The 15,532-nt window shown below is 42.6% G+C and overlaps 2 protein-coding genes across 2 annotated transcripts in view; both read right to left on the reverse strand.

Moving 5' to 3' along the window:
• LOC135105669 (blastula protease 10-like) overlaps positions 1 to 5,306 on the reverse strand; it is a 6,290-nt gene extending 984 nt beyond the window's left edge. The window contains exons 1-9 of the mRNA XM_064014057.1: positions 4,958 to 5,306; positions 4,495 to 4,711; positions 3,966 to 4,043; positions 3,713 to 3,825; positions 2,785 to 2,985; positions 1,676 to 1,802; positions 1,430 to 1,561; positions 1,075 to 1,158; positions 357 to 504 (exon numbers count right to left, since the gene is read on the reverse strand). Coding sequence (XP_063870127.1) covers positions 357 to 504; positions 1,075 to 1,158; positions 1,430 to 1,561; positions 1,676 to 1,802; positions 2,785 to 2,985; positions 3,713 to 3,825; positions 3,966 to 4,043; positions 4,495 to 4,711; positions 4,958 to 5,008 — 1,151 coding nt within the window. The 5' untranslated portion in view covers positions 5,009 to 5,306. The remainder of the gene's footprint in view (positions 1 to 356; positions 505 to 1,074; positions 1,159 to 1,429; positions 1,562 to 1,675; positions 1,803 to 2,784; positions 2,986 to 3,712; positions 3,826 to 3,965; positions 4,044 to 4,494; positions 4,712 to 4,957) is intronic.
• A 5,508-nt stretch (positions 5,307 to 10,814) lies between these two features.
• Positions 10,815 to 11,549, reverse strand: LOC135105389 (uncharacterized). The gene is made up of 3 exons (XM_064013523.1): positions 11,372 to 11,549; positions 11,070 to 11,330; positions 10,815 to 10,897 (listed from the first exon to the last, which is right to left on the reverse strand). Exons 1-3 carry the CDS (start codon positions 11,547 to 11,549, stop codon positions 10,815 to 10,817), a joined length of 522 nt encoding a protein of 173 aa, XP_063869593.1.
• Between the last annotated feature and the right edge of the window lie 3,983 nt (positions 11,550 to 15,532).

Below are 15,532 nucleotides of genomic sequence, written 5' to 3' on the forward strand. Positions count from 1 at the left end.
GTCGTTTTATGATCAATGTGATAAATATATGAGCATATTTCAGTAAGGTAATCCTAGAAACAGTTCAAGTCTTAGGTAAGGAAGAATACAAAGTTCCTAAGTTTACCAGGGAAAGGGATGAAAGAATACGGACACTGTCTTTGCTTCAAATATGAACATGAATGTAATTCAGTAAGATATCGCTAGAAACAATTTAAGCTGTAGGTAAAGAAAAACGGAAACAAGCAGAGAGTTCCAGAGTTTACCAGTGAAAGGGATGAGAGAGTAAAGATTCTGGTAAATTATTGCATTAGTGAACCGGACAGCGTAAGTGACATACAGAGCACTAAATCAATAGGAAAACATTAACAACTCACATTCCTCCCTCATATGGACTTGAATCTCTCACTTCCAAAAAATCGGTGCACGGGGAAATGGGAGGAGGACTCAAGAAGCTGAAGGAGTGGAATATGACCTCTGGCACCATGTCCACCGGCGCCTCCACCTTGTACACGCACCAGGTACCTGAGAACGAAAAAGGATAGTCAGGTACCTTATCTTCCAGTATGCTCTTCTTAACTTGTATTCTTTTCATTTTTTACTTGACGAGAACAAATGAAGTAGAAAGGTTCTATTTTATTGGTGCTATTTATATAACAAACTAATTCGAAACGTTTAACATCATATGTACCTTTATTCATATACCGTATTATCTTTCTTATATTTTTCTAATCTGTTATTTATCAACATCAAATCAATTAGAAAGGCTCTCTTTTATTGGTGTTATTTATATTGCATACAAATTCGAAACGTTTAGCGTCATACATACCTATACATATTCTTCTAATCTGTTACTTCTCAATATCAAATTAATTAGGATCAATCTTTTTTATCAGATAGTGTTATTCGTATCATACTAATTCGATACGTTTTGCATAGGTACGTATATTTTCATTCCTGTGCTGCATCATCTTAAGTTGTTAGTAGAAAGTCCCTCAGTCTTTATTCCTCAATCTACCAAGAACAAGAGAATGATCACGTCACACTTAACACTCTGAAGAAAATTACGGTGCATAAGAAGCAATGATAACTAACCTGCTGGAATGTTCTGAGGATAATTTGGCGAAGTAAAGTTGATTTCCGTGGTGATCGTCCTGCTGCAGGTCGGTAGAGATTGATCTGTGCAAAGAGGAATCATAGTGTACTGAGTGGAGTATGAAGACCCGAAACATTAACTAAAGCTTGATACCGCGAGTTTTCTTTTCTTTCTTTTTTTTTTTCTGTATGTATCTTTGATAATATAAGGATTTTTTTTACATATTTACTTTTTTTCATATACGTATATACACGCAATTCTATAAGAACACAATTTTTCTATATATATCCAACATTATAAGACAGCATTCTAAATACAAACAGACAGAAAAACAGACAAATAAAATGCACCCACCGTAATACTCTGCCTTCTGCAACTCACACCTGTCACCTTCCCGGCCAGGTGGACACACACAGGTGCAATCACGCCCCAGGTAACCCTCACCCTCACACACCTCAGCTGACGGGCACTGTGCTTGCCACTTGTCTGGGGAATTAAATGCACAACAACACTGCCTGAAGAATTAAATCCACACCAGCACTCCTGTGAATGTATTTACATGGCTCACAGAATTATAGTAACACAAACACACACACACACCGATGCAGCCGTACATAAGGTTCACGATGTGCTTGTCTCGGTGTGTCAGTTCCTCAGTGCGACCCAAGAGTCCCTGGTGCTCCGGTAGCTTTGTCGCTATTGTGGTCCTGTCGTTCTTGGTGAAGGCCTGGCAAGAGAGAGAGAGGATAGGGGCAGTGAGGTGGATAGATAGAAGAAAACTGAATAGCTTGTGCTGAAATATTAAGTAAATGAAATGTTTTACGTGACTGTGGTAATCAAGCGGTAACTGGTTGAAGGGAAAGGAAATAAATTGTGGATAAAACTGAAGACAAATCCGATAGCACAAAATAATACAGCTGATAGATGATTAATAGTGAAAACTGCTACAAGGAAGAACACGGCACTTCCAGGCACGGGAAGAAAGGAAAAAAATTTGTGGCTAAGGTGAGAGAAGAAAATCCGATAACGGAGTAAAGATAATCGAAGAGTTTCTGAAGGATAAAGGGAAAGAAATTATAATTAATAAGAAGCAAGGTAAACCTAATAATGCGTGAGGGAAAGATGAAAGCCATGAAAGCATGAAAATATTTACTTAAGAAAAATCGAAAATTTAGCACGTTACTAGTTAGGAAAAGAGACTGTAATAGAAGCACAACTGATGCCACAAAATCTCTTCAGGCATATAATGAAAGTAAAAAAAAAATAAAGAGAAAACGAAACACACTGAAGAAAAGAGATTGATAGTGATTTGGAAAATCTAATAGACTTAAGCATAGCTTCAGCGCAAAATAATTCATTGATTCTCTGTTCAAGGCCCCTTCTTCGATCCTGCCAAACACTCTATTGAATGTTAATGGGATGGATACTATCAAATAAAATAAAAAAAATGCTTCCCTAGATTCAAGCATAATTCTATATCAAAACAATTAATTTAGTCGCTCTTCAAATCTTGTTTCGACAAAGCCACCAATGAATGAGAGCAAAGTGAGCCGTGTAATGTACAAAACGAGACATTTACTTCAAGCATAGCTCCATAACGAAATATTTCAATCGTTCATTCTTCAAGATTCCTTTATCGATCCTGACAAACACATCACTGGATAAGCATAAATTGAGCCGTGTATCTTTGGGCAGCACCAGACACCTACCTTCCCCGCGTAGTGCATGATGGAAGTGTAGTCGTACGGCACGCCCCGGTTGTCTTCGTACCTTTTCTCCTTCGCAAAATTATCTTTCTGGTCCTCGAGAATATTCTGCCAGTTAATATTCACATGGTCGTCCCGATCTGACCTCATCTGCTCGTGGAAGAGCCCGATGGCGTGGCCGATCTCATGAACCACGACGCTGAGCTGTGAAATCAAGTAATAGAGTCACTGCTTTCATTAATTTTTCAAACCTTTCAAGACACCTTTCTCAATCCAGCCAAGCACATCTTTCTTTGAGAATGGTATGGATACTTTCATGTGGGAAGTCTCTATATATATCTTTTCATACCTCAAAAAAAAAAAAATAATAATAATAGTAATAATAATAAAATAAAATAAAATGAATAAATAAAATGAAATAGAATAAATAAAATAAAATAGATAAAATAAAATTAATTAATTAATTAATAAATGATTTTTTTTTAATAAGAAAATTTGAGGAACTAATGGCACTACAATAACGGGAACAAAACCTGCATGTAAAGTGGTTTGACTCTTAGAGACTAATTGTATTTATCGTTACTGTTAAGATACATCAGTTCAGCTTGAGGAAAGGGATAGGCAAAAATTTGTTCACTAATGTGACCGTAAATGAGTGAAGCAAGCTAAGCAAGGATGTAATAAGTTCACGGACGTCAGAGTTTCAAAAGGAGGTTTAGATAAATTTATGGATGAGGGTAACGGTAAGTTTTAAACACTCAAGAACTGGTTTGTGTAGGTCTGCTAGCTTTTTGTAGTCTCATCTTTTTACGTTCTTATTTTCATCAACATTAACATCTTAATCAAAATTGTCATTGTCATATCACTTATGTACTCCATATAGATACTTGACGAGCACCCATGGCAACATTCACCCCACTTCTTCTCTTACCCTTTGACAATTAAGGCCGATGGAGACGTCTTGGCTCCCAGATTTTGGCTGCTTTCCTATGTACGCCCAGCAGCCTTTGTCATAGATGTACCTCAGCCAGTTAGTATCCTTCACTGTCGGTACAGAAATTTAACTTGTGATTACTGGTAACATTATATTCCTCTGCTCAATTTTTGTTAATTTCTTACTGTATTTACACACTCACACACACACACACACACACACACACACACACACACACACACACACACACCTTCTTTTGGCCGGAAGGTCAGACACGTGTGTTCCTCCCAGTGTCTCATCCCTGCTTCAATTTCTCTTTGGTACTTGGCTGGAAAGTAGAGGGAAGTTTATTAAATTTCCCCATTGGTTTTGGAACATGAAAAGAAAGAAGTGATAAGTGTATGACAGGTATATAATTACGTTCGATTAAAAAAAAAAATACCAAGCATAATCCATATATAAAAGCATATTAATAAAATTCCTTTGGATTCCATTAATAATTGGGATAGTTTTGTCCGCTGGGACACACACACACACACACACACACACACACACACACACACACACACACACATACACACACACACACACACACACATACACAGGCACATGGAGTTAGCATAAAGTGCACTTCCAGACGAGGATTATTCCTAAAACATGAAATTTATAAATGAGGATGAATTCGTCTACAGTGTTTCCTTTCTTCCGTCCTTCGTAATATCGGACGCAAAGCAACTCATGGTGTGATCGTGAGTCAAGTAACCATCGACTCTACTCACTGTCCCGGAACACGTAAGGGACGACGGGTACTCCTCCCTCCTCAGGCCACAGGTAACTGTCGAGGGCGATGCCTTTACGAGAAAAGGAAGAGTTGAATTTCGCATGGTAGAGATTCTGAGGCATCAGCATGTCCCCCATCACTACTACTCCATCTGGTGCCGTGTCGCCGTCACTGAACCTCATGTTCTGTGGTTGTCCTGGGGCATCGCTGCTCCCCTGCAACAGAATCAGATTTTCTTGCTTGTTTAGATTCACTGACTTAGTTCTTTTGATGAGTCTCCTGAATTTTTTTTGTGTGATATGCAGATTCATTCTTTTCCCTATCCATATTTGATATGATGCATGTTTTTAAGACTCCCTTGGTACCATCAGAGACCTTAAGAAGAGGACAGCGAGGGAAAAAATGAATTAATTGCTGCATGCCAGATCTTATGGAACTGGGGTCAGGAAGAATGTACTTACCTGAACCAGAAGGAAAGACACCAGCAAGGGTGAAAGGTGGAGTAAGGCCATGGTGGAGCCTTGCAACAGACTGTCGGTTCCGCGTATCAGGTATTCTTTGTTTAGTCACTGATAACCGTAGATTAGGGTCTCATAAAAATCAAAGGCTTATTACGTATTCCGCAATTTCCTGTGAAGACATTGTGTACTGAACAGCCAGTGCATGTTACAAGTTGATGTTATGGCGGTTAGCTGCATGACCCAGATGAATTAGGTGTTAAGATTCAGTTACTAATATTGAGAGAAGTATTTTATATTGCGCGTTATCTAAATCTTCACATTTTATGGCAATACGATAAGAGGAAAATTACTGATAATAACAAAACAAATTTACCACACTCATTATTCCCGTGATACATACATAAATGTAAAAATATCTTGATAAATAAATCTAAATAAATAACTGATTATTTCACATTAATTCCTACCCAAAAAAAGAACCTCTTGACATGCACTCCCAAAAAAAAATAAATAGATAAATAAATAAATAAGAAGAAATAATACATTGTGCCGACTGATTTTTCCTTAACAGAGCCTCAATTAATAGCTCAAACACCAACAACATAAATCCCACATTTTATTTTTTTTTATTTATTTATTTTTTTTTTTTTTACACACAAATAATCTTCATCCAATGACTAACCAGAAAATTATCAACTTTTGAACGACAGGCTGCGACTCAGGGCTACCAACAGTGTCACCAGGACCACCACGACAGAGGGCAGCAGGCCACTAGCACCACAAGGCTCAGTGGTAGGTTCAGGTGTGGGCTTCGCATGGAATTTGATCTCTGCCTCGAAACCCAATGAATCAGACGAGGCGACGTCCAGGTAGAGGTACAGACTGGACGAGTTACTTTTGAAACTTTTCCTGGTGTGATCGTCTCCCCGCAGAAACTGTGAGAAGGGAGGAGCTCGATTTTAAGACATATTTTCAATTAATATCTAGGATAATGGTTCACAACCTGCGCCGTGACTATCACCAAAGTGTGTCGCCTAATTTTCCTAGATAGTTATGTTGAGATTTGTGCCTTTATTAGTAAAGGCTTGCACTATACTGACTACAGGGCTGGTGGACATTTAAAGTCCAAGATGTAAATTTACCTTTGGTGCACCCCTGAGCAACAAAGTCTAAGAACCACTGACCTACGGTAGTAAAGATGTAGAAAAGACATTATTATAAGATAGAGGAACTTGGTATGCTCAGATGTTTATCAAAGGCAACCATTTCCGTCTCCTCGGCCTTGAAATCTATGGCAGATTATTCTCTCAGTCTCACAAGATTAATTTATAGAGATAGCTTCGTGTCAACTGTTTCTTTAGCCTGATTGTAACTGGCAGCCTCTTGTCCTAATCACTTTACCAGAAGAAACTCTAGCCGGGACACTACCATTGGTCTCATTAAAATTGGCAACCGCTTTTATCAATCATTCCGCTACAAGGAAAACAGAGGAGCGGAAGACGTAGTGTAAATCGAACAATGGCAAGGCAGCGTGAGGACAACTTACACCTCTCCGTCGTGTTGGCTCCAGTATCGCACTTCCAGCGAATCAACGCACCAGTCAATGATGGGTGCACGCAAGCTAAAGGAATGGAATATCATCTCGGGCACCTGGTCTTGCGGCGCCTCCACCGTGTACACGCACCAAGTACCTGAAGCAGGATGGCTTAATCGTCTTTGTTGTCATCATTGTATCATTAATGAGAGTGAGTATTTTCTCTTGTATGGACTCTAAATATGCTAAAAACTGCTATCGTGAAAAGTCTGAGAATTATCATCATATGAAACAAAGACAAACCATTTGGAATCAATCCTGGATAATTGGGTGAAGTAAATTTGACTTCCTGGGTGAGTTTCCTGCTGCAAACGGGAAGTGCACCATCTGAAGGAAAAAAAAAAATGTTGCTGCAGTATCTCATGTATTGATATGCAGGTTAGAACTGTAATTTTGACCTGTACATGCTCCAGATTGAGGATAAAAAAAAAAAAGGAATGTTTATCAATCAGTATACAAATAGGAAATCTTAATCCCTTTCTCTGTCTCTCTGAAGAGCTGACGTGCGTCATTGAACTGCAACGAGAATTAACGAGAGGAGGAAGGGAGAATAGCAGGACAGCCAGTTGTTTCCTGTTGGTTAAGAGCGTTCCTGTCAAGCAGTTTGCGAGTATACTTCTCATAGAGTACATTGCTGCTATGCTTTGTTAATACTTTACTCTTGGTTATTCAAGGGTTATGTCCATGCATGTAGTCACGTTTTCAATAGTCTCTAAGATTTTACAGTCAAGAGAATGGGACTTACCGTAATAGTCTGCTGTGTGAATCTCGCATCTGTCACCCTCCTGGCCAGGTGGACACACACAGGTGCAGTCTCACCCCAGGTAACTTTCTCCCTCACAGCTTTTATCCGACGAACATTTCGCTTTCCAGTCGTCTATGAAAATACATACCACATATTAGAAAAGAAGCATGAATTCATAAGTGCAAATACGTGACAGCGATCTACTAACACACACACACACACACACACACACACACACACACACACACACACACACACACACACATATACACACACACACACACACACACACACACACACACACACACACACACACACACACACACACACACACACACACACACACACACACACACACACACACAAACACGCACTCACTGATGCAGCCGTACATGAGGTTCACGATGTGTTTGTCTCGGTGTGTCAACTCCTCAGTGCGGCCCAGGAGTCCCTGATGCTCCGGCAGGTTAGTCGCTATTGTGGACCTCAGGTTCTTCCTGAAGTCTTGAAAAGAAAGATGGATAGGATGAAGACGAGGAGGAGGAAGAAGACGAAGAAAAAAGAAAAAAAGAAAAAAAGAAAGAGGAAGGAGAAAAATAAAGAAGAAAAAGAAAAGAAAAGGAGAAAAAGAAGAAAGAAAACGAGGACGAAAAGGAGAAGAAAGAGACTAAATTTCCAAGTGTCAACAAATTCACGTGAAACTTGCTTTTCTCTAGTATGGCTTCCCGTGGCGCCTTACCCTGCCCTGGTAGTGCATGATGAACATGTAGTCGTATGGCACGCCGTAGTTGTCATCAGTCGCTTTGTTGAAGTTTTCCTTGAAGGAGTCTATGATATTTTGCCAGTTGATGACCACGTGTTTCTCCCGATCTGATCTCATATGCTCGTGGAAGAGGCCAATGGCGTGCCCACCTCGTGCACTACAATAGGCACCTGATAAGGAAACACGCCACAAAAGAGAAATGAACACACACACACTTTCATCTATTATACTCCATGGTATTTGTGTTTGTAATTATGTGGTTTATGTTTATGTTTATGTAATTATGTGGTCTGCATTTAGAGCATGAGAACATAAGGGAAGCTGCAAGAACCCATCAGACCAACACGTGGCAGCCCTTGTATTTGTGTTGCACGGGGAAGCTTGTGTTCGTAATGATGTGATTTACTGTCTGGTTACCTTCAGAACATAAGAAAACAAAGGAAGCTACAAGAAGTCATCATACCTAGTACACGTGGCTGTCCTTCCATTAAAAAAGCATCATATCTATTTCCACCTGTCATCCCCATCCATAAATGTGTTTAATCTTTCAAAGCTCCATAATATCCGACTAACAACCTGATTACTGACAGCAATGTTGCCTAAAATAATTTTAAGCAAAACAACGGAAACTGTGTGGCTCCGGCGCTCCTCTACGTACAGAGACATTTAGTTTCGGACCAAGAGGATCACAACCCGAGAACAAAAAGTTGCATGCATGCCAAATCCTCTCTGCCACTTACAATTCAGTATTTTTAAAATCTCTGTACTTTTCAAATGGGATAGCGACTCTTCTGCTTTAGATGATAATTATACGTTTCATCTCCAATATAAGCATTACGTGAAAAAGTGAGACAAACAGGCAGAGCGCTCACAGTAATGTACATGATTGTGTCGCGTTATTACACCTGTTTTCAAGTTACCGTTTCGCAGCCCCTGTCAATGGAGATCTCTTGAGCACCCGCTGGTACTTTCCCAACATAAGACCAGCAGCCTGAACCTTCGATAAATTTCAACTAGTTTTTGTCCCCTTCTGAAAAGAGAGCAGATCAGCACGTGAGTCTTGTTTCTTGCACTTCCATTATAGGCATCTCTCTCTCTCTCTCTCTCTCTCTCTCTCTCTCTCTCTCTCTCTCTCTCTCTCTCTCTCTCTCTCTCTCTCTCTCTCTCTCTCTCTCTCACACACACACACACACACACACACACACACACACACACGTTTTGCAGGCCGGAATTCAAGACACGTGTGCTCTATCCAGTGTTTCATTCCATTCAGCATCTTCCACACGAATCCTTGAAAAATAAAAAAATATGATTACAATAGTGATAAATCTATAAAAGTGATGTGTGTGTGTGTGTGTGTGTGTGTGTCTCTGTGTGTGTGTGTGTCTGTGTGTGTAGTTTTATGCATGAGTTAGACGAAGAACCCAAATAACGATAGTCTGTACTTACTGTCATTAATCACGTAGGGCACTGTTGGCATGCCGTTCTCCCTCGGCCATAGATAGTCGCCAGGTGGAACGCCTTTCCGAGAAGAGGCGAAAGAAGAGTTGAAGTAGGCTTGGTAGAGAGTCTGAGGTATCACCATGTCGCCCACCACCACTGCTCCATTTGCACTTTTGTCACTGCTGAACGAATGAATTAGAAAATGTGGTCGCAGTTTTGATCCATCCGCATGGCCCATGGGGATGCTGGCACCCTGCAACAAAGACATGCCCTCTGTAGCGTGACTGCAAAGTGTTAGGATACTGTTATACTCATTGTTTCTCCTTTTTAGTTTAATTGAGATAATGCTGACATTTTTTTCTATCTTAACTTTTTTTAGCTCTCAATTTTAATTTACAAACAGGATTAGTTTTTTTTTTTTTTTTTTTTTTTACGAGCGAAGCGAATTTGCTGTTGAGGTTGGAGTTTCATTTTGAGCGGCCCGACCCGGCCCGGTCTTGTGCCAAATCTCTCCCGGGTCCAAATTTCTTCCGGTTGACGCCGCTGCGCATGAGCACCATATCGAGGCGACAGCATCAAAACATCACCCCGGTATTTTATATATTTTTACGTATTATCAACTATTTTTTTTGAGGTTTTATTGGCAAATTACTATTACTTTATTGCATGTGCATATGATAGGAATGGGCAAGTGAACAAGAGTGGTGAGTGATAACAGAGCATCAAAATCTTCTCCCTTTGCATATGCCAAGTCTTACCACTATGTTTTATATTTATATACTTTACGTATTGTCAACATTGGTATGGAATTTTATTGACAAATTACTAATTACCTAATTAGTGCTCCAGTGACGTTATTGGTGCTGGGTGCTGTTGGTCCTCGTCGGTGGCCACCAAGCGCAGGGCTCGCCGCTGCACAGCATCCAGTCTCTGCATGTGGGTGGCGGCACTCGACATCCAGGACAGGGCACCGTACTCCATACATGGGCGTATCTGTGCCCTGTATAGCGTGAGGATGCCCCGTGGGTCGAGGGTGTTCGCCATCTTGCGCATGGTAGAGACTTGGAGAGAGGTCTGGCAGGCGACGACAGCGATGTGGTGATCAAAGCGTAGGCCGCGGTCAACAGATACGCCCAGGATCTTGATGTAATCCTGGAGTGGCAGGATCTTGCCTCCAAAACGCAGCTGTCCTGAGACTGCGTGTGAGGCACCTGGAGACCGCGAGATGACCATCGCCTGCGTCTTCTCAGGAGCGAAGTTAACCTGCCACATCTTTCCCCACTGCTCCACCAGTCTGAGCTGCCTGTTCAGCTCAGTGACGGCACGTTGACTGTCGAGGCAGCAGTAGGAGCGGGAGAGTGTGCAGTCGCTGGCTTATGCTGCCACAGATGACAGCTGCCGGAGGAGGTCATCAATGTATATGTTCCATAGGACTGGGTCCAAGACGGAGCCTTGTGGAACTGAGGCCCGGACAGGTGAAGACCTTGATGACTTGATGACTGCCCGTTGACTACTACCTGAAGGGTCCTGCCCTGGAGGTAATCTACCAGCAACATTAGCAGGTCACCTTGAACACTCTTGGCGCGAAGCTTTTCAACGAGCCCCGCGTGCCAGACCCTGTCGAAAGCCCCAGCAATGTCCAGGGCCACCACAAGGGTGTCCAGGCCTTCTTCCAGGATGTTTTGCCAGTCCTTGGAGAGGATGAGGAGGAGGTCTGCGGTGGATCGGCCAGGCCCGAAGCCAAATTGCCTGTCTGAGAGGAGGTGGTTCTCGCTCATGTGTTGGCAAATGACAGCAGACACTATTTGCTCCAGCAACTTGCCAACCACTGAGAGCAGGGAGATGGGTCTGTAGTTCCTGGGCTCAGACCTTGAGTTTTCTTGTGGACCACACGCACTTCCCTCAGGCAAGATGCGAAGACGGTGGTGAGAGGAGCTGACAGCTCTCTAGCGCAGTGCTTGAGGAGCCGTGGGCTGACGTCATCCGGGCCTGTGGCTTTACTCACATCAACTGCACCGAGTAGCCGCTCAACCTGCTCTGCCGTCATCGAGACAATGGTGACAGAGCAGTCTGTTTCCGGGGCCAGTTGTGGTACAGGTCGTGCCGGATCATCAATTTTGGCGAAAAGCTTGCCACTGCTCGTGGCAGTGAATCCGTCAGGTCTGGTGAGTGGAGGAAGTCTCGCGGTGACATGCTCCTTGCTGCTCCTTCACCAGATTCCACCAGGTCTTGTCGCCAACACCTGGGCCACTGAGTTTTCGCCTTCTGTCCTCCCTTACCTGATTTCTTGCCCATCTGCAGATGGACGTCATCCTCTTACACACCTCCCGGTGCAGCGTCTTGTTCCTGCGTGACGGGTGTCGCTTGTACCTCACCCAGGCAGCATGCTTGGCCTTGGCAGATGCTCTGCAGCGAAAACCAAACCAAACCAAACCTAACTAAACCAAACCAAAACCAAAACCAAACTAAAACCAAACTGGAAACTTCACATCTCATCTCTAGCTAAAACAGCTTCTATGAAGTTAGGTGTTCTGAGATGTCTCCGCCAGTTTTTCTCACTTCCCCCTAAGCTGCTGACTCTGTACAAGGGCCTTATCCGTCCATGTATGGAGTATGCTTCTATGCTTCACATGTCTGGAGGGGTTTCCACTCATGCCGCTCTTCTAGACAGGGTGAAATCAAAAGCTTTTCATCTCATCAACTCCTCTAACTGACTGTGAAGACCTCTCTCTCACCGCCGCAATGTCGCATCTCTAGCTGTCTTTTACCGCTATTTTCTTACTAACTATTCTTCTGATCTTGCTAACTGCATACCTCCCCTCCTCCCGCGGCCTCGCTGCACAAAACTTTCTTCTTTCTCTCACCCATATTCTGTCCACCTTTCTAATGCAAGAGTTAACCAGTATTCTCAATCATTTATCCCTTTCTTTGGTAAACTCTGGAACTCCCTTCCTACTTCTGTATTTTCACCTTCCTATGACTTGAATTCCTTCAAGAGGGAGGTTTCAAGACCTCCCTTCAAGAGGGAGGTTTCAAGATCCTTCAGTTTTTTTACTACCGCTTTGGGCCCTTTTCTGGGACTGGCATCTCAGTGGGCTTTTTTATTTTTTATTGGATTTTTGTTGCCCTTGGCCAGTATCCCTCCACATAAAAAAAAAAAATCATTGACGGTATACGAATTGCTTTTTCGTTCCTTTCTTTTCACTTTTTCCTTCATACATAATTATAATCTACACCCACTTTCACAATTTTCATATTTCATTTCATATATATATTTTCTCCTCTCATAGCGTCTTTCCTACCTAACAATCACTAAGAACCACATTTTATTACTTTTTTCTATCTTTTTACATCTTTTTTTTTTTTTTTTTTTATCCCGAATCCCCTTCTCTTACCTTCTGTCCTCGTGCCTCCCTCGTCTATTCGTCTACCACACTGGTGATTGTCGGAGAAGCACCAACAGCCGCATCGTGCAGTTTATGACTTAATCTCTCCGCACTTGTAAGAGAAATTCCAATAGACTCGACGAAGTTCTTGATGAGGGGATGCACATGGCAGGGGAAGAGGTGGTGGCGCAGGAATCCCCAGTACACCACAGCCTCCCCTCACTCCTCTCACACCCCCTGACGAAGCTTCTCTCCCTCGCTATAAAAATTTTGACGATGACAATTCGGTGCTGTTATTTCAGTCACAGCCTGCCCTCTAAAGACAACTCTCTTCCTCCACACAAAACTACAAGCACCTAATAACACACACACCCTTCACTCAAAAAATTTTAAAATCATGGCGACTCCTACACCAGCCTCGGAGTCCCCATCTGGGGAGGGGACCATAAATGTCCCCAGGTCGGACTGCCTTTCCGTCGACGACCCTAAGTGTCTTGACACCCCCCTCAACTTTTTCTTCATTAACTTCTGCAACATTCGTGGTCTAAGATCTAATTTTCAATCTGTAGAACACCACCTCTCCTCTTCTAAACCTCATCTTCTTTTCCTCACTGAAACTCAGGTGTCTGAGGCAACTGACAGTAGCCCCTTTTCTGTTCCCTCCTACTTTCTCTATCCTCATTTTCGATCCAAAGCTGGATGCTGCGTTTATGTGCGCAATGACTTAACCTGCTCTCGTGCCCACGCTCTTGAATCTTCCGAGTTTTCCACCATCTGGCTACGACTACAGAGTCATTCTCATACTAAATTTATCTGTGCTGTATACCTCTCTCCTAACTCCTCTGACTATAAGAAATTCTTTGACTACTTAACTTCCAAAGTGGAGCACATTCTGACCCTCTTCCCTTTTGCAGAGATCTCCATTCTTGGAGACTTCAATGTTCACCACCAGCTTTGGCTTTCCTCTCCCTTCACTGACCATCCTGGTGAACTAGCCTACAACTTTGCTATCCTCCATGACCTAGAGCAATTGGTGCAACACCCTACTCGTATTCCTGACCGTCTTGGAGATACGCCCAACATTCTTGACCTTTTCCTGACCTCTAATCCTTCTGCTTATGCTGTCACCCTTTCTTCTCCGTTGGGCTCCTCCGATCACAATCTCATATCTTTATCTTGTCCTATCACTCCAATCCCTCCTCAGGATCCCCCTAAGCGAAGGTGCCTCTGGCGTTTTGCCTCTGCTAGTTGGGGGGACCTGAGGCGGTATTTTGCTGATTTTCCTTGGAATGACTACTGCTTCCGTGTCAGAGACCCGTCTTTGTGTGCTGAGCGCATAACAGAGGTGATAGTGTCTGGCATGGAGGCGTACATTCCTCACTCTTTTTCTCGTCCTAAACCTTCTAAACCTTGGTTTAACACAGCTTGTTCTCGTGCTATACATGATAGAGAGGTGGCCCACAAAAGGTACTTAAGCCTTCCTTCACCAGAATCTCATGCACTTTATATTTCTGCCCGGAACCATGCCAAGTCTGTTCTCCAACTAGCCAAAAACTCCTTCATTAACAGAAAATGTCAAAACCTTTCAAGATCTAACTCCCCTCGTGATTTCTGGCATCTAGCCAAAAATATCTCCAATAACTTTGCTTCTTCTTCTTTCCCTCCTCTACTTCAACCAGATGGCACCACTGCTATCACATCTATTTCTAAAGCTGAACTCTTTGCTCAAACCTTTGCTAAAAACTCTACCTTGGACGATTCTGGGCTTGTTCCTCCCTCTCCTCCACCCTCTGACTACTTCATGCCTCGTATTAAAATTCTTCGTAATGATGTTTTCCATGCCCTCGCTGGCCTAAACCCTCAGAAGGCTTATGGACCTGATGGGGTTCCTCCTATTGTTCTCCGAAACTGTGCCTCCGTGCTTGCACCTTGCCTAGTCAAACTCTTTCAGTTATGTCTGTCAACATCTACCTTTCCTTCTTGCTGGAAGTTTGCCTACATTCAACCTGTTCCTAAAAAGGGTGACCGCTCTAATCCCTCAAACTACCGTCCTATTGCTTTAATTTCCTGCTTATCTAAAGTTTTTGAATCTATCCTCAACAGGAAGATTCTTAAACATCTATCACTTCACAACCTTCTATCTGATCGCCAGTATGGGTTCCGTCAAGGCCGCTCTACTGGTGATCTTCTGGCTTTCCTTACTGAGTCTTGGTCATCCTCTTTTAGAGACTTTGGTGAAACTTTTGCTGTTGCCTTGGACATATCAAAAGCCTTTGATAGAGTCTGGCACAAAGCTTTGATTTCCAAACTACCCTCCTACGGTTTCTATCCTTCTCTCTGTAACTTCATCTCAAGTTTCCTTTCTGACCGTTCTATTGCTGCTGTGGTAGACGGTCACTGTTCTTCTCCTAAATCTATTAACAGTGGTGTTCCTCAGGGTTCTGTCCTGTCACCCACTCTCTTCTTATTATTCATTAATGATCTTCTAAACCAAACTTCTTGTCCTATCCACTCCTATGCTGATGATACCACCCTGCACTTTTCCACGTCTTTTCATAGACGTCCAACCCTTCAGGAGGTAAACATATCACGCAGGGAAGCCACAGAACGCCTGACTTCTGATCTTTCTAAAATTTCTGATTGG

This window comes from Scylla paramamosain, chromosome 12, assembly GCF_035594125.1.
Source record: "Scylla paramamosain isolate STU-SP2022 chromosome 12, ASM3559412v1, whole genome shotgun sequence".
Classification (NCBI taxonomy): Eukaryota; Metazoa; Arthropoda; class Malacostraca; order Decapoda; family Portunidae; genus Scylla; species Scylla paramamosain.

Bases quoted from the DNA above. Each gene is read 5' to 3' on its own strand.
- LOC135105389 (XM_064013523.1), bottom strand. From the start codon at position 11,549: ATGACGGCAGAGCAGGTTGAGCGGCTACTCGGTGCAGTTGATGTGAGT. The intron at 11,331-11,371 runs GTCTGAGCCCAG...CCCTGCTCTCAG, and splicing joins GGTCCACAAGAAAACTCAAG to TGGTTGGCAAGTTGCTGGAG. The intron at 10,898-11,069 runs GTGACCTGCTAA...CTCCTCCGGCAG, and splicing joins TCGCGCCAAGAGTGTTCAAG to CTGTCATCTGTGGCAGCATA.